The following is a 20,346-nucleotide window of genomic DNA, read 5'->3' on the forward strand; positions in this document are numbered from 1 at the left end:
ATCCATAGGAAAGCATCATATAACAAATTCCCAGAACTTAACTGTGACTAGTTATATCACAGTAAATGATAATGATTGCTATTTATTTAAATAATTAAATTATAATATTACTAGGATATAATTCAAACGACAGAACAATAAAGATATAAAGAGAATCATAAAGACGGCCTTCAGGATCAACAACTTGAGCTGAAGTGGCAAAAAAATCTAAATTTTTGGTGCTAGAAATTCAATTTTTAAGAAAATATTTGTTACTAATTATAATGCTATGTATTAAGATAGAAGTAAAGCCATTTTCTTTTTACTTGACTTGCTTCAATATCTTCTTCATGAAAAGGAAAGTAAAGCTATAAAGTCATACATAAAAAGAAAACATGCAGAACTTGCTCTATGTAGAAATATGTGGTCAGCAAATTATATCTTCAACACAGCCCATTTACCTTTGAATATACTATACTAAATTTTCAAAACTGGGTATCCTTAAATTTGTTTAGTTAATATCAGAAGGCAGGATGTTGGTAACTCCTAAGCTCGATATTTTCTATGTCAAAATCACTCCATCAGTGCTTTATAGTAAAGAATTCCAGAACGTCAACTGTGGACTTGGACACACTGTTCTTATCTGGGAAAGGTCCCAGGCTTGGATGGCTTCTGTATATCTCCATTTTCCACACGGCAGTGGCCCTCAACACTAATACTTAAGTAGACATGAAATTTTACAATTAAACATCAAGCATGCAATAAATTAAACTTTTTTTCTTCAAAAATAACTTCAGGATTGCCTGTTTTTTATGCTCTTTTCAGTTATTTCTAACACATTGCTTTGGTATCAGGAAAATGATCCCAATATTTGTTTACGACTTACAATATGTCACGGAGTAAAACAGAAATGTTACAGGCACATTTTTCCCTCTAATTTTCACAGTACCCCCAGCAAGTAGCTGTTATTCCACACATTTCACAAATAAGAGAATGAAATCTGCCCAAGTTAGCACAGATGCAAGTGACAGAGCAGTAGTACGTATATTATCAAATGGGTTTTGATACGTATAACACGTGTTATTCAAATGGGACAGACGTGACTCTTAGCACAACGCCAGTTACTAAGTTCTCAGGATCCTTCAGGTCTTAACAAACTAACTCAGATGGCCAGAAAGTATATCAGTTAGGTTTTTTCTGCTAGTTTTGGTAAGTTCAGAAGAATAAACAGCTACATATTAAATTATTTTGGGGTCCTTTTAGCAGTGGAAGTGGTGAGAAAAAGGGAATAACACTGCAATAAGTGATGCCATGATTCCAAATTCACAGTAAATTCGCTCAGTCAGCACAAGAAACATTTTATTCATGTTTGAATTTTTTTTACCCAAAATTTCAGCAGGATTTAAATGTAATAATAAGATCATCATTTCTCCCTGTACCTAATTTGAAATTTCCACTGACACAACCCTTTGTATTAAGCAGAGTTAGATTTTCTTCCCATAGAAAATTGTTACTCCTATGCACCATTCTCTAAGAAAGATGGCAAGTGCTTGCCTAATCTTGATAAGCTAAGTGGAACAAAAAACCAAACAGGTCAAAATGGCTAAAAAGTTTCCCACTTTTATATTACATTAGGATTCAAAGTGTGATTCAACATCTAAAATCAATAATTCTTAAACTTGAATACCTAGGTACCTAGTTGTTCTTGGATGCAAAAGAAATTAAGTGTTTTCTAAAAGACGTTCAATGTTGTGTTTAATTTCAGGGGTAATCTGGAGTATACATATGAGCACATTTGGTATAACAACCACCTCCTTATAATAGAGAACCATGAAGGGACTTCAGTATTTACATTTGAGTTTGTGTTTACTATTGTGCTGGCAGCACCAAAAGGAACTACTACCATTGCCAGTGATTGGCTGATTGTAGGGGAAAAAAGTGAAAAATTTCAAAGTAAAGTATACATTTGCATCAAGTCAAGAGCAGATGATGTCATGGCCAACTATGTGAAAAAAGGTTCCAGGGCAGTGGAAAAAGCACGTACATAGGGATGACATCATATTGTTTTACATGTTAATTTAAAAAAAAACTATGCACTGGAGCAGCCAGTATTATATTCGAATTGTGATGGTGAAATAGCTTTAGCAAAATAATATCATAAACCAAATTAATAGTATTACTTTGAATTTCAAGTGTTTTATTTTGATTTGCACTTAAGTTGTAAATTGAATTTCGTTTTACAAATGTAGGGAACTCTACATATGAAAAATTTATACCTAATTTTACGTTGCAAATATATTTAAGGGAAAACTGAAGATCTGTAATATTTTCCCCCCTTAAACACAACTAAGGTTTGATCAGTGCAGACTCAACATAAAGTCATACAAAAATCGAAGATTATTTCCATTGTCTGTGATATGCTGAGCCTTTGAATGATAGGATACCCTATATAAGACCAATCACTATATCTGTGATATCTGTGTCAGGTCAGCCATGAGAAAATACATGAATATTTTTTCTTTTAGGCTATTTTGACTTCACATTCTCTCAATATTCATTCAATGCCAAACATAAATTCCACATCTTATCTCAAGCAAAGGAATATCCAGGATTATATGAGAAGCAGATTAGTTTACGGGTCATAAGTACTGGTTTAGAGTCAAATTCTGGCTCTATCACTTTCTTGCTGTGTGACCATGAGCAAGCTGCTCAACCTCTCTGGGCTTCAGTTTCATTATCTAGGAAATATGAGAGTAACAAGACCTATTTCATAGAGTTGTTGTAAAGATTAAATGTCTTATTATATGTTAAACACTTAGAATAGTGCATGACACATAATAAGTACTGCATGAGCATTTGCTGTTGCTATTGTTGATAAGATTATTCTGCTGTCTGAAACCACTAGAAAAAAATTTTCCTGTGAAAAAGTTATTCAGTAAATAAGAGTGTCTTTTATTTACTGAAAACCAACTGATAACAAGGAGCCTAGATTCTAAATCTGCCTTCCTAACTTGCTGATGTTTCTAAGAAAATAATCTCTTTATATTGAGTTTCTTTTTATAAAGTATTGTGAGGATGAAATTAGATTGTTAAAATTATGGGATTTTAGGCTGGCAGTGACCTTAAGGATCATAGCCAAATCTAATTATTTATAATTAGGGAAACAAACATATCAGACCAAAATTTCTCAAGGATCATAAAAAAAAAAATCTAATCTATATTAACAAACTTTCCACATAGCTAATATTTATCCCTAAAAGCAAGTAACTCTTTAAAAACATTAATCACTTGGATAGGGATATTAATTAAATAGGTTATATATGTTACTAGGTACTTAAACAGTGAAAAAGGCACATAGCTTTCTTTAATTTCTCAGAGTTGGGATTATATATACAATTTTTTTTTGCTGAGCCTATATAATGTACCCAGAAGCCATTAAGGGTAGAAGGCTATTTATTCCTAGACTTGTGTGCTTTTGTAATTCTTATCTTACTTTGATCAGCTCCATGCTACTTAAAAAAAAAAAGTTTGTAAGTGGCTTATAAAAGTACACAAAGTAGAAGAGTATAAAAACAAGGGAGCAAATTGAGTGAGGAAAAAAATAATAGAATAAAAAAATGTGTCAAGGTGAAATGGTGCTCAACTTGGATAACGCCATCCATGCTCATCATGGAGGCAGGCTCCATGCTCATCTCCAAGACATGCAGGATATGGGCACAATGCAGGAAACAAAATCCAATCAAAAAAACACAACCAAGTGCTCTGGGAAAGCATACCTAATCCTAGAATGGAAAACTGAGAAAATTTATCCTGTGAGTCCTTATAAGAGAACACTACATTACATAATATGCTAAACACATATTGTAAATTGAATTTAATTTTAAAGATGCAGAATTCTAAACATTAAGGGTTTATTATCTAATTTTATATTTGTATATCTTTGAACTCAACATTGGGAATTTGTAAGAATGTTTTTTCCTTTCAAATGTGGTAGGCACACAACTCACATTTGAGTAGCGCTGCCTCAATTTAAGTCATAAAAATTTCAGAAAATTCTAGAGCTCTGTAATACATACAAAATCCTAGATATCATATATGTGGCCTCCTACATCAGGCAAAATGATCTCAGTAAGTCCCCTATTTCATATATCAAATATAGTTTCAATAGATTTTTCTTAGAATATTGCTCAGTAGAAGCCCACATATGATTTCAAATTTAAATCCATTAAAATAAAAGTGATCATATAGACTGCATCACTATGAAAGGCCTAAACCAGGCTTTAAGTATACAGTTATCTAATGGTCTTTCTTGACAAATTTACATTTAAGCTAAATTTGCAGATTTGGAAGAATAAATAATCCTCTAGGAATTCTCCATAAGCACAAATTCTTAAAGCTGATATTAAGTAGAGAATTTATTGTTTATATTCTGACCATGGCAAACTGAGGTACGTGCCTAAATTTTAAAATTCAGTTCAAATTGGGTGGCTTTATGTCTTCTTATGAAATCAAGGCCCACCTAGACACTATGTCTAAAGAGAAAGCTGTATTCCCTCTGTGTGGAAGGTTGGCGAAGGAGACCATGTGGATGGCATCATTATTTTCTTCAGGGAAAACCACAACAAGCCCTCTGGATGCATACCAAAACACACGCCAATGGGTCCCAAAGGTCTGTGTCTCAGATCACATCAGTGATCATCTGATTTTAGAAAAATTTGAGAGTCAATTCTTGCGTCTGTAATTTATCAGTGTTCTCTATTTACTTCTAAGATGCAATTTTCTTTTTTTTTTTTTTCTGGTGCCATTGTATCCTGGCTCTATCAGCGTTTTCTTTTTCTGTTTTTTAAAAATACATTTTTATATAAAATAGACTTAAAGATCAGAAAACAAAATCAAGATCCAAACAGGAAATAAAGTATTTATTTAAAAAACGAATGTTTCAAAGCGGTAGGAATGGGAAGTAGGCATAGTGCAGGAGTCCAGGGCCAGTGGCTGCCCACCTCTGGGCCCCAAGGAATGAGCAGTGAGAGCCCTCAATAGAGCCCAGTAAGAAAGAAAGTCATGTACACGCTGCAGCCTGGAGCAGAGCAGCAGGCTTCAGTGGAAGGACTGGTCAGCTCAGGATGACCTCCTAGGGAGGAAACCAGGGCAGTAAGTACTTCCATCTTACTCTCCTTCCTCCCTCCACTGGTCATGTTAGGGACTCAGAGCCTATGTCTACACAGGTCAGCCTCCCCAGGTAGAGTGCAGGGTGCTGGAGGAAAGAGAGTGGATCTGGGATGGCAATAGAAGGACCCTGGCCCAGGTGGAAAAGTGAGGCCTGCTAATAAATTATCAATGCAGCTTTTAGCATCAGGATGATTTCCTCTCTTGAGGGACTTGCTTCAAAAAGTTCTTACTGAATAGAAGGTTTTTGTTTGTTTATTTGTTTGTTTTCATGAACAAAATGAGAACTCGGTTCTCTTTAGCAGAAATTTATTTTTTTGCACTTTAGCAAACTTACTTTTTCAGCTGATGTCCCAATCCAAATCGCTCTTTTGTGGAAATCTGAAAGACATCAACAGTGGGCACTAGAAAGGAAAAAGGATCACAGTCACGTATTGACTTGAAACTGAAACTCAACCATCAGCCAGGAAAAGGCTGAAACTGCATTATATATGTGCATATACATATACACACTTAAGAGCAGTGCACATACAGTCCTAAACAATGCTATTTATGCTATATCCACACAGGAGATCATTAATGGTCATTATATATTAATGTATAATATATGTAAATGTAAGAAAGAATGATCTCCAAAGTAAGCAACAGCTGAACTGGCCACATGTAGGACAGTTAGTGCATTACTTTTTAAGTGGAAGAAAGACAACATGTTTGCATCTACACACATCATTTTTAGAATAAAACAATGGGAGACAAGAAGGCACAGGAGATTTCCTTTTCACGTAATTCATACTTTTACCAGGTGTATATATATATTTAAATTCATTAAAATATATATATTTACATATGTTTAATAATATATGTTTAAATATGTTAAAATATATGTTTATATATGTTTAAATATATATATTTTTTAATCGGTAACTAAATATATAAAAATACATATATACATATATTTCTTTAAATCAGTAACTATGTTAATTAATAACTTCTCTCAAAAAAGTCACTTATTTTTCATTATTCACTGGTTTAAAGAGTATTTCTTGCACTCATCAGTCATTTCAGATGAAAGAGTAAAAACACACACGAATATCCCCGCGTCCATGAAGTCGGAAATCCACTGGGAGGAGGAAGATGAAAAACAGAAAAAAAGATACAATGCTAGATGGCAATAAAGGCTCTGGAGAAAATAAAGATGGGGAAAAACATATGGGCTGCAGGCTATGTGGGCTCAGGTTTAAATGTTAGGTAAGAACAAGCAGGAAGAAAATGTCCCAGCCAGACCCAAGAACAAGGGCAAAGACCCTGAAGAGAAAATATGCTGAAATATTCCAGGAACAGCTGGAGAACAGTGTGGCGAGAGAACTGAACAAGGTCTCATGTCAGGAGATGAGAGCAGGGAAGGAGCATGGTGGAGCTGTGCAGGATCAATTGGTCAAAGAGCAAAGGGAAAAATAGGAAAATCAGTCAGGAACTTATTGCAACAAGTGAGGCAAGATATATAGAACTTGGGTGTGTGGAGGTGATGAACATTTCGGATTCATACTTCTAGGAGAGTGGACAGATTTTGCTGGTGGACTGGATTTGAGGTGTGAAAAAAAGAAGAGGAGTTAAGGATGAATCCAAAGATTATGGCCTGAGCAACCAGAGGGATGAAATTTACCAATTCCTACAATGTGAAAGACTGTAGGAGAAACAGGTTTGGAAAGGCAGATAAGACTAGTTATTTGACCAAATACTTTAAATTTGAGATGCTTATTTGATACTAAAATGGAAATGTTAAGGCAATTGGAGAAGCCCAGCATTTAGGCATTAAGGTGAGAGGCATGTACTAAAGATATAAATTTGGAACAGTCAGAGTGTGTGTGTGTGTGTGTGTGTGTGTGTGTGTGTGTGTATGTGTGTGTGTGTATATATATTTATTTAAAGGCATGAGGCTGGATGAGAAACCACTCAGTGAGTGTAGGTAGAGGAAAGAGAAAGTCTGAGGATTAGGCCCCGAGCCCAGCTCAGCAAAGAAGGCTGGGGAGGAATGGCCAAGAGGATGGAAGATTCCAGAGTGCTGCTACCTGGACACAAATTCAAATAAGTTTTTCAGGCCAGGCACGGTGGCTCATGCCTGTAACCCCAATACTTTGGGAGGCTCGGGCAGGTGGATTGTTTGAGCCTAGGAGTTCAAGACCAGTCTTGGAAACCTAGGGAGACTCCATCTCTATTTAAAAAAAAAAAAAAAATAGGCATGGTGGCATATGCCTGTAGTCCCAGCTACTTAGGAGGCTGAGGTGGGAGGATCACCTGAGCCTGGGAGGTTGAGGCTGCAGTAGCTGTGATAATGCCACTGTACTACAGCCTGGGTAGCAGAGCAAGACTCTATCCGGAAAAAAAAAAAAAAAAAAAAAAAAAAAAAAAAAAAAAAAAAAAGATTTTCAAAGAGGAGGTAAACAACTGTTATGAAATACTGCTAAATCAATTAAGATGATAACTCAAAATAGGTTATGAGTCATTTGGCAAGAATGAAGTTACTGATGACATTGACAAAAGCAGTGTTTGAGAAATGATGGGACTAAAATCTGACTTGAGTGGATTCAAAGAGAGAAAAGAAAAAGGAAAATGAAGTAAGCTAATAGAGCTTCATTACAACTGTAATCAAGGAAATTAACAGTCAAAAGAAGCAGAGTATTAAGGTCCCAACTGAAGAGGCATTTGAGATCAAGAGGTTGTTTTTGTTTTTGTTTTAAGACAAGAGAAATATATGCTGATGTGAGTCTTCTAGGAGTAAAAGAGAAATAAATAGTACAGGAAGGAGGAGGAGAACTGAATTGCTGGGATGGTGTCCCAATTAGGTGAAAGGGAACAGAAACTAGTGTGCAAATGAAAAGATGACATATGGGAGCTTAGATAGTGCCAATCATAGCAACAGTTGGGGCAGCAGATAATTAGAGCAAAGACTGTGTTGCTCATAGGACCTTCTCAGATCACACATGCTCTGTATTGTAAGCCAAATGGTATACCCTGTTGGCCACTACTTTGGGACACAAATGCTCCATCAATCAAGGAAATTGGGTGTTTGTACCACCAAAAAATTAGTTCATTTCCTGAGAACTCCTTAATCTTTGTACAGAGAGTAAGGTATAGAGTAAACATCACTCCAATCCCACTTAACCCAAACCCAAGGCTTTCAAAATTCAAAAGTGCATAAAAACATTCTAACATCTTGAAAACCTCAGTGGAATTAAATGAGAAAGCACTGTATTTTCTCTAAGAAGACTAAAGAAGCTACAATCTCTTCAGAGGCAGACAGAAAAAGTGGGAAGATGAGGGCAGAGAAACAAAAGACATCTACCTACAAAAATGTAGAAAAATCCAAAATGCACTAGAACTAATGCCTTTACTGAAGAAAACTGGGTATGATATATACGTAGAAAGAAAGAAGGGTTATATAATACTAGATATAAATGTTTATCCAGAACATACAAATTATTCTTATAAATTGATAATACAAAGACCAAAACTTAATCATACTATGCATGACTAGAAAACAAGTGTTAACATTTATCAAAATAATTTTTCTAGAAAAATATAAATTTCAAACATTGACTCAATTAATAGCATAAAATCTAAATGAACTATAATTTTGGAATATACTAAAAGAGTTCATAAAATTCTAAAATTTCCAAAATTCATAATTTGGAATTCATAAAATATTCCAAAATTCAAGTTCTAAAACACATATTACTAATAAAATAAATGTAATTAATTATATTCAGTGTATTAATGAAATATGTTAATAAACAGAGAAACAGAGGTTGGAGTGTATAGGACCTCTGTACTAGCTGCAATTTTTCTGTAAATTCAAAAACATTTTAAGTTCATTTTTAACAACATTTAAAAAAATTAATACTTTCTTGATAATCAATAATAAGTTAGAAAATAAAATGAACTATAAAAGTCTAATTATCCAAATAGGTACTCAGGAATAAACATAGCTAAAATTAGTGATCTAAGCAAAACAAGCAAACAAACAAACAACAACAACAAAAATCCCCAGAACTGTACCGATACATAAAACTAGAAACTACAAATAAATGTTCTTTTATAAGAAAAGAACTTGACAGAAAGTACTAGTGACATATTTTCATGTTTTTAAAAAAGGTCAAAGTTATTCAATGTTTTCTTATCTCTCATATAACTGCAGTTGGGAAGTGAGGGCTGCCCAAGATATGTGGAAATTATTCTAATGCACTGATCATGCAAGAACAGAGGTACCAATAATGAGATGATATGCACAGAAATCATTTTAAAGTATTGTTAGTTGTTTATCATTTTCAACTAAAAACAGCTTTGTCCTTGTGATGAAAAACTGCATCTCTATATCAGCAATTCCAGAAAATATACATTATCATAAGAGTGATAAATTATATCATATCTTTATTTAAAGTATATTTCCCCATATATAATACAAATAATCCTTATCTTTAGTTTCAAAGTGGATAAGGAGGTAGATGTCTTCAATTCATATCATTCCCGTTCTCTCACAGATATATTGTCAGATTAGCTGTAGCCAAATCTTGATGTTTAAATAACTGTTATTTATACATTTCCAAAATGTAGGAATAAATCCTTTTCAAAAAGAACTGTTAAGTAGGTCAGTCTAGATCTTGAATTAGCCATACATTTCTTGTAAGTCCATTTTACTATAAATGCTGATACCTTCTAAAGACACATTGGAAACACTCTTTTTAAATCACTGAATTTTTAAATCGCTGAATTTTGTTATTTCAAAAAGTTTTCATAAAAAATATCAAATACCAACTTTTCATAAATATCACTGTAAAAGATTTTGCATGAATTGAAGCCACTAGTTATCAACAGTTAACATACTAAAGGGATCTGTAAGATAAACAATAATAAAATTCAAAGACAGGAAACACATTAGAAAAACAAAGGTTTGACAAAGCAACATAGAGAAGGAAAATTCTATATGGTTAACAGATATTTGGAGAAATTCTGATGAGTAAGTAGAGCCACGCAATTGAAATGATAATGAGTATGTGCTCTCAGCTCAGATTAGACCAACCCATAAAAATTCCACTGTTCATAAGTTAACTGTCATAAAGTCCATAAAATAAGTTATTTAAGGACACTCTTTGCAGCACTGATTATGGCATCAGGGATCTGACCATAATGTAGGTGGCCATCACTAACAAAGTAAATATGTAAATTGTAGTGGATCTATACTATAGTATATATTAGTGTACCCAGAGCAACAGGGCCAGGAATTCTGTTGCTAAGTGGTTAAGAGAATAAAATCTATAGCACAATAGCATTTATGTAAATTTAAAAATGTCTAACAGCATTATGCATTTGACTAGGATATACATATAGGCCATTGTGTTTTGTTTGCTCTCAAGTCCATTCCTCATTCTTCCACCTTTAGGCTGCATTTCCATGGTCCCTTGCCAACTACCTTCTGGTTAGGTTTGACTAATGGAAGCTCTGTTTGGACTTGAGGAAGAGACAGAGAAAGAGAATCAAGGTACTATTTCCTTTCTTTTTCTCTCCTCCCTTCTACCCCATCTCCCTTCTCCCTCTCCCCTTCTCTCTTCTCTCTTTTCCCTCCTATTCCCTCATCTCTCTTTCCTTCTCCTCTCCTGTCTTGTGTGGGCATTTTTTAGCAGTTGTCATATCTTCTCCATGGTTGCAGCTCTTTACCAGACATGTCCTATTTCTGTGGCCGTAACTCCTACAGAGCAACTCCTGACATGGTTCTAGAACCTGTAAGATTTCCCTGATATTTGGATTCTGTTGCATACCATCCCTTTTCCAGTGTCACCCCAGCCCCAAGGGACTGTAGTGATCTCTTGCTGTCATCTTCCTTAGTGGTCTCCTCCTACCACTCTCTGATGGGCTTCACCATCCTGCTTTTCTTCCCAACTTTTTAGCCACTGGTTTAACTAACTCTTTAGGTTTAATTTTTTTACCTGAGATACTAGAGTGGTTTGTTTTCTGATTGGATTCTAACAGATGTAGTATCAGATATTGGGAGTGGTCTCAGGCAACACACCATAAAATGGGATACTGAAATTGGAAAGTTCATCTGCTTAACCTTAATAAGGTGATAACTTATTTACAGATGGAAACTGAAATAATGGTATTCTGTGACAGGCAGAGGCATTATGGGCATAGCACAAACACTCTTCATAAATATTTTCTCACTTTTTTATTTCCTAGCAATAATCCTAATCATAAGTTAGGATAAAACCTAATTATTCTCCTGGAATAATAAGTTAAAAGTTCCTTTTTAGTAACACTGTCTCCAGTTCTATCCATATATTATATATTACTGCACAGTTTCAATCATATTTTCCTCAAATTTTCAATAAGAAAAAACTATCTTGGGGAGTTTACTAGTAAGATGGTAATGTGAGTGAATACTTTTGCACAAACACAGTCATAACCAGTGCCTAATAGAAATAGGAGAAAACCAGTAAAAAAGACCAGAAACTTGGAGTAATGCCATCCCCATGTGAGAAATGCCCAGCAAATTTTGCACAGAGCAGATGGAACCAATCCTAAGGGGCCCTACAGGATGGATGCGAAACTCTCCATTCTATGAAAGAGATAGATGCTATAAAAAAAGGCAACCACCGCTGACACCTCTCAGAACAGGGAGCAAATGAACCCTAAGGCAGAGAAGACACTCTAGATTGGTCTAGCAGGGCTTCCTCCCTCTGCAGATGCTACCTTTTTTGTGACCCTGGACCCATCATCCTTAGTTCTCTCAGAAGCAGACCTTGAGTACAAACAAGGGACAAATAATGTACTCGGAATTGTTCTCAGGAGGAAACAATAAGAACAAGCGAGAAGGGGCTAGATAGGAAAAGAAAAAGCCAAGCAAGGGTACAAATCCAGGGAAAGTTCTAGTTTCCACCCCATCTTTGTACAGACTTGAAACAGAGTAGCTAGGCCACTGTACCCTCACACTAGTGACACCTCACAAGAGTGAAGGGAAGATAAAAAAACTGCCAAGTACTTACCTGCACTCCCCAGGAAAGAGAAAGCTTATATGTCCAAGGACAAGCTACTGAGGGTCTCAAGTGGAGTTGTTAGCAGCCAAGGGTGCAGAAATGGGGATGGGAGCAAGAGCTGGGAAAGGGGACCCAGGGGAACAGGGTGGGGGTACTAGCAGAGCTCACAGCCCTCCCCTCCAGCGGGCAGATCTCAGAGCTGCCAACTCCAAAGTAGGGTCAGTATGGAATTCTCTTTCTTTCCTCTTATTAATGGAAGAAATTGTTCACACATCACACTAATTTCCAAAAGAAGAACATTTCAACTCTTGCTTGTATATAATATTGAGGAAAACAAAACTCCATCTATAGGAATAAAATGATAAACCTTTGACAATTACTGATTGATATTCACAACAAAACTCAAAATGACACTAAACAAATAAAATGAAAGCGACTGATGATAAAGGAGGAATAATATGGAATCAGTAAAGAATATGGCCAAATTAAAAATACAATGGGAACATTAAATTTAAGATGAAATCACGAAAACAATTCACTCAGTGGAGCAGAAGACAGATTGGAAAGAACATATAAAGTTTTCAGATATGAAGGATGAAAGAATTAGAGAAATGAAAAACATGGAGGACAAAAGAGTTAGATCCAATCAGGATATTGGGATTAGCAGGTAAAGAAGGAATAATAAATAATTACATAAAATGCACTTGAGGTGAATTAAGACTCAGTCAGGTACACCATGCAAAAATAAATACAGAAAAACTAGCATCAAGGAGAAGAAGAAAAGCAGTCCAAAAAGTACACAACAAAACACAAACAAATCAAAATGGACTTCTTGCAAATAAAAAGAGTTAAAATACTTCAGGCACAAAATGAGAAGTTTCTAAAGCATTTTTGCTTTTTGTAGGAGGAGAACTATCATGACCTCGCTAATTTTACTTGGACAAGTTTGTCTCATTCACAAAACAGAAAGTCATTCTCAGGTATGAAAAAAGAAAACATAATCCTCAGGTTTCCTTGGTTTCCAAATTGTTAAATATATAAATCAACCAATATAGATGAAAGAAAGAGCAGATGAGTTGTGACACTAAAGGAATTGTACTGAACATTAAAATAATCTAACCATGAGTTAAAATGAGTGTTAAAATATTTACAAAACCATGCAAATGTAAAAAATCTTTAAAGAGATATTGTGAAGGAAAATATCTCCCTTACATTCAAGATTATATCAAAAAATAAGTATCAGAGGTAAGATTACATAAAAGCATGCTTCAGTATCATCTCACACAGATGGGGTTTGGGTGAGTAGAGATTAACCAGCCCAATTTCATTCCTAACCCTAAATAAAGTTCAGACATAAGGATTTCCTTTTCTTTTAACCACCATTAAAATAAAATCAAATGACATTTCAAATCACTAAAATAAGAAAAAAGTTAGCCATATGGCAGAATATGTGGGGAAGGAACAAGAACACATACAACTATGGGCTGAAATATTCTTCATATATTACAAATCATTCCCTTATGGCGGATTTAATGACTTGAGGACAGTCTCATGACTTAATATCAAGGTGCACAGCTATTTATAAAATTCTTTGCCAACTTTATAAAAATAAATCATATACACATAGAAAACAGAAACAACACCAAGCCATTTAGCTTTCTTATTACAAGAATTATGAGAAATTACTTTTCTTTACATATTTATATATCTGAAATTATCAGAATAAAAATATTTTAAACACTTATTTTTTCTTGTCCAGCATTAAATCAGTTAGAATATGTAATTTATATTATGCATTGATTAATTTGAATAGAATGTATTATGCAAAGACAGAAAACAAGTGACTAACTTTAAAAATGAAAGATTTTTCCTGTATTTTATAAATCTGAAAGAACAAGTATGTTTCCTATGTGACAACAAACAGTAGATGTATATTCCCTGATATGCCTAAAGGAAAAACATGCAGACATCATAGTAACTTGTGTGGCAGATTAAAGATGCCCATGATTTCACAAGGTGCTGTCTATGTTCCTGTCCCTTGATTCTGGGTGGGCTCTTCAACCGCTGTGATCAACAGAATACAATCAAAGACTCACTATGTCTTTTCCTGGTTGCTTCTACATCCTGTCTCTTGCAACACTTGCATTTGCATCCCAGTCCCCATGGTACAAGAAACCCAAACCACATGAAGAAGCTATGTGTCAGACAGGTACTCTAGCCAAAAGCCTCAATTGAGTCCTGAGATGACACCTGCATCAACTGCTAGCCATTTGGACGTCCAACATCGTGTGTATCCAACTCAGTGAGGCCTTGATTCGGCCCCAGCCCCACCCACATATGACTGCAAATCATGGGAGACTGCAAGCAAGAAGTGCCCAAAGAATAGTGAGAGGTAAGTTTTTTTAAGCCACTAAGTTTTGGGATTTCTTTTTTAATGTAGCAGTAGACAACTGGAACAATATAAGTAGATACAATTGTGTGTGTGTGCATGTATGCGTGTGTGTGTGTGTGTGTGTGTGTGTGTGTGTGTGTATGTGTGGTAGAAGGTAGGAAAAAACATTTTACCAAGTAAATTTTGGCAAGACTTATGATAGGGTCCTTTGTTGTAAACAGCTATGAGGTGAAATATAATAGCAACATTGTCCCTCAAAGATTCAGCAAACAAATACACTATTATAATCTCCATTTTCAAAGACAGAAATATATTGCATTAAAATTAAATCTCAGAATCAGAGAGAGAAATAATTGTATCTAAGGAAAACCCAAAATATATATATTTACTGAGTTTCTACTACATGCAAAGTACTCCTTTGCGTTTTTTAAATGTTTGTGTCTCAGAAACTTGTCAGTTTCCGAAAATCTATAAAAAGAAATAAAGAAATAAAATCTATAAAAAGAAATGTCATGTTTCTGTTTCCATAAGTTATATTGGCAATAAACCATCTTTCTTAGAATGCAAGCTTCTTTAAATACCATTATCAACATATTTAGCACTTTTGCTCAGAACTGACAAATGAACACGCATTTTGCTTAAGGCATAGTGCACAGCTAATTAATATTAAAAATAATAAAGAAAGAAATAAAACTAACCTGGGCCATTTAAATACTGCGTAAGTGAACAGTGTAGTCGAACAATTATAGGTTCTGTTCGAATTACTTCCCAAGCCACAGCAATCTCCTCCTGCACAAATATATTTAAAAGATGAATTAATCATTTTTTAGAGTTCAAAATGAAAAAAAAAAACACACACAAACTTTTAAAATTTGTGTTTGCAAAATGCATATAACATGAAGGACTATAAGTTATCTCAAAATCCACTGTTGCGTGAAAATATTGGCCTTCTATGTGTGAGAACTAAAAATGAACACTTAAAATATAACAAAGTATTATAAAAGCCCATAAATTTCAGATAACATTAGAAAAAACAATGCAAATATATATGTTTATAAAATCTCTGCTTCTTTGACAATCACATCAATTCTTCACAAAGCACCTTAACAGTCAATATGTAACTAATAGTATTATAAGACAACTAAAAATTAAATTTCCCCCAAAATAAAATAAATGTATTTTAAATGCACCATTCATATTACATAAAATTGATACTTACATCAAGAAAGCTAACATCGATATGCAGATCAATATCTACATCATCAATGGCTCCATATTCCCTGAAAGCAAAAATTAACATTATTTTTTTTTCATTTTAATGATGCTTAAAAGATGGTGTGTGTTAGGTTATTTTATTTAAAATTTTAAATCACTAATTCTCATCCTTGATTTTGACAAATAGCTCACATCTAACTGTAGATATGAAATAACTAATAATCTAGTTGGACTGTCATTTTTCTGTTTATACCACATAGCTATCTTTCTATTGTCTTGTACATGCACATGCATACATAAAATCAAGAGTTGCTTGGTTCATAGTTTTAAATATTCCGTTTTCTGTGGCAAATTAGTCAATCTTCCCATATGACTGCTTTGTTTTCACTACACTCTCTGAGGATAAGGAGCTGCTTCTGAAGACAAGAAAGGAGTTTATGACATGAGGAAGGAGTGTGGGGAAGACACACAATAATGCGCCCATAATTTTTCCTTCTAGTTAGGCATCAGTGGTTCAGAAGCCAATCTAAGTGTTCTGCCACTTAAATGTCAGTGTTTTGATGGGCAGCTCTAAGAGTCTGATATTTTTTTTTTAAAAAAAGTAACTATAGTGTATTCTACAGGAAGGAATTATGAAGACCAACTTTTTTACAGTGCAGGTACTGCCATGAACCAGCATACTTCTTAAGCAAATGAAAGAATATAAAAACAAGTTTTAATATTCTCCATATATACATGTCTGTATTTTTTATATTCTTATAAAACTTTGAAGTTACAAATGCTATACATAGTGAGAGATAAAAACCACAGAAATAACCTAAATGATAAAAGTTAATGACCAATATTTACTCAGCACTGATGTGCCAGAAATTGTTCTAAAGATCTTACATACATGTGATAATTTAATACAGTACTCACAAAACACCTAAGGCACTACTGCCATCTCCACTTTATAGATGCATAAATTGAGGCCCAGAGTACTAAAGTAACTTATCCATCATCACTCTATAGCAGAGCTGAGACTTGAATACATGTATTTTAGTTACTATTCAAGAAACTAGTACTTTGTGTTCAAAACCAGGTCAAGCACTAATGGATGATCTCATTAGGTCTTCATCACAGCCTTGTGAGGTGGATAATATTATGACATTCATTTTGCTGATGAGAAAATTAAGATTTAAAGATGTGAAAAAAGTTGCCAAATGAAAAATAAGTTAGTGGGGAAGTCAGGAATTGAATATATGTCCAACTCTAAAACTCTATAAAGTATGGTATCTGGCATATAGTTAAGTACTCACTAAAAATTTATGTCTATTATGTATTCAAGTAATAGAATTATAACACATAATTGTGGCACTTTATAGAGTTCAGAGAAGAAACTTTTAATGACTGAATAATTTTATGTGATTTAATGAATAAAGGAATCTAGGGGATCTTTTTGCTTTCTAATATAAATGACCAAAAACCAAAGCATATTAGAATATAAAGTAGCCTCTGTGCTTTCTCCATTCTCTCCTTTAAAAATACATTAAAACATTGAGCACATTTTCAACTTTTATGAAATTATACTCTTATTCTTTCATGGTTAATATATTTAAATGTTACATAAAGAAAGGGATGAAAATGATTTGCATAGGTATCCCTTTTTAAAAACCATCAAAGCATCATAACATCTGTGCTTTGCAAACTATTTTCAAACTATTCTAAAAATTTGAAGAGGAAGGAATTCTTCCAAACTTGTTTCATGAGGCCAGCACTACCCTGATACCAAAACCATACAAGGAAACAACAACAAAAGAAAACTACAAGCCAATATTCCTGAAGAATACAGATGCAAAAATCCTCAACAAAATCCTAGCAAACTGAATTCAATAGCACATTAAAAAAACCATACGCCATGAGCAAGTAGGATTCATCCTAGAGAGTGCAAGATGATTCAACATACACAAATCAATAAACATGATACATCACATTAACGGAATCATGAAGAAAATATTATGATCATTTCAACAGACAAAAGGCATTTGATAAAATTCAACATCACTTCATGATGAAAACTCTCAACAAATTAGCTATAGAAGGAATATAACACAATAGAGGCCAAATTTACAAACCTACAGCTGACATCACATTGAATAAGGAAAAACTCAATGCTTTTCCTCTAAAATATGGACCAAGACAAGGATGCCCATCTTCACCAATCTTATTCAACCCAGTACTGGATGTCCTAGCCAGATCAATCCGGCAAGAGAAAGAAATAAAGGATATCCAATTAAAAAAGAGGACACCAAATTGTTCCTGTTTGTGGATGACATGATCATACATATATAAAACTCTAAAGACTCCACCAAAAAAACTGTAAAACTAATAAACAAATCTAGTAAAATTGCAGGATACAAAATCAACACACAAAAAAATCAGTAGTGTTTCTGTAGACCACAAATGAACTATCTGAAAAATAAATGAAAAAACAAATCTTATTTACAACAGCTATGAAAAATAAAATATATAGGAATAAATTAAACCAAGGAGGTGAAAGATTTCTACAATAAAAAATATAAAACATTAATGAAATAAATTCAACAGGACACAAAAAATGCAAAGATAATTGCTTGTTTATGGTTAGAAGAATATTATTAAAACATCCATACTCTAGCCAAAGCAACCTACAGATTCAATGCAATCCCTGTCAAAATATCAATGACATCCTTTACAGGAATAGAAAAAAAATCCTAAAATTCACATGAAAGCACAAAAGACCCCAAATAGCCAAGGCACTGAGCAAAAAGAACAAAGCTGGAGACATCACAATACCTTACAAAGCTATAGTAACCAAAACAGCATGGGACCAGTGTAAAAATAGACATGTAGATCAATGAAACAGAATAGAGAACACAGAAATACATCCATACACTTAAAACCAACTGATTTTCAACAAAGGCTCCAAGAACACACCTTGAGGAAAGGGCAGTATCTTCAATAAATGGTGCTGGGAAAACTGTCCATGCACAAGCAAAACAATGAAACTAGACCCCTATCTTCATATACAAAAATCAACTTAAAGTGGATTAAAGATTTAAATGTAAGACCCAAAAATATAAAATTACTGGAAGAAAACACAGGGAAAATGCTTCATGGCATTTGTCTGGCCATGGATTTCTTGAATAAGAATTCAAAAGCACTAATAACAAAAGCAAAAATGGACAAATGGGATTACATCAAACTAAAAAGGAAACAACACAGTGAAGAGACAACCTACAGAATGGGCGAAAATATATCTGCAAGCTATGCATCTCATGAGGGGTTTATATCAATAATATATAAGGAACTCAAACAGTTCAAGAACAAAGACAAACAAACTAATAATCTGATCTTAAAGGGGCAAAGGCCAGGTGTGGTGGCTCATGCCTGTAATCCCAGCATTTTGGGAGGCCAGGTGGGGCAGGTCTACTGAAGTCAGGAGTTCGAGACCAGCCCAGCCAACATGGTGAAACCCCATCTCTAATAAAAATTCAAAAAAATTAGCCAGGTGTGGTGGCACGCACCTGTAGTCCCAGCTACTCAGGAGGCTAAGGCATGAGAATCGCTTGAACCCAGTAGGCAGAGGTTGCAGTGAGCCAAGATCGCACTACTGCACTCCAGCCTGGGTGACAGTGAGACTCTGTCTCAAAAATAAAAATAAAAGGCAAAAGATCTGACTGCGCATTTCTCAAAAGACATACAAATGGCCAACGGGTACATGAAAAAATGTGCAACATCACTGATCATCAGGGCAATGCAAATCAAAACCACAGTGAGATATCACTTCGCTCCAATTAGAATGGCTGTTAGCAAAAAGATAAAACGTATAACAAATGCTGATGTGGATGTGGAGAAAAGAGAATCCTTTTGCATTGCTGGTGGAAATGTAAATTGGTATAGCCATTATGGAAAACAGTATGAAGGTTCCTCAAAACATTAAAAATAGAACTACCACGTGACCCAGCAGTTCCACTATTGGGCAATTAACCAAAGGAAATGAAATCAGTCTGTCCAAGAGACATCTGTGCCCCCATGTATACTGCAGCACTATTCACAACAGCCAAGATGCAGAATTAACCTAAGTGTCCATTATTAGATGAATGGATAATGAAATGTGGTACATATACACAATAAAATACTGCTCAGCCATAAAAATGAAGGAAATCCTGTCATTTGCAGCAACATGGATGAACCTGGGGGACATTGTGTTAAGTAAAGTAAGCCAGGAAAAGAAAGACAAACACTGCATGATCTAAGTCATTTGCAGAATCTAAAAAAAAGCTGATCTCATAGTAGTACAGAGTAGACTACCAGAGGTTGGGAAGCATAAAGGGAAAGATGATGAAGAGGAGAAATTGGTCAATGAGTACAGTATCACAGTTCAATAGGAGAAATAAGTTATAGCATAGTAGAGTGACTATGGCAAACACTAGTATAATATATATTTCAAATTAACCAGAAGAAAGGATTCTTGATGTTCTCACCACAAAAAAAGATCAGTGTTTGTGGTGATGGATATCCATGGTTAAATGGAGCATTTAACCA

At 34.5% G+C, this 20,346-nt stretch overlaps 1 protein-coding gene across 3 annotated transcripts in view; it reads right to left on the reverse strand.

Annotated features, from left to right (window-relative positions):
• The window catches only part of PARP8 (poly(ADP-ribose) polymerase family member 8), a 189,599-nt gene that overhangs the window by 51,775 nt on the left and 117,478 nt on the right, over positions 1-20,346 (reverse strand). For all 3 annotated transcript variants that reach the window (XM_050794091.1, XM_050794092.1, XM_050794093.1), the window contains 3 exons: positions 15,785-15,845; positions 15,264-15,354; positions 5,483-5,549 (listed from right to left, as the gene is read on the reverse strand). In XM_050794091.1, the coding sequence (XP_050650048.1) occupies positions 5,483-5,549; positions 15,264-15,354; positions 15,785-15,845 (219 nt within the window). The remainder of the gene's footprint in view (positions 1-5,482; positions 5,550-15,263; positions 15,355-15,784; positions 15,846-20,346) is intronic.

Source organism: Macaca thibetana, chromosome 6 (genome assembly GCF_024542745.1).
Source record: "Macaca thibetana thibetana isolate TM-01 chromosome 6, ASM2454274v1, whole genome shotgun sequence".
Classification (NCBI taxonomy): Eukaryota; Metazoa; Chordata; class Mammalia; order Primates; family Cercopithecidae; genus Macaca; species Macaca thibetana.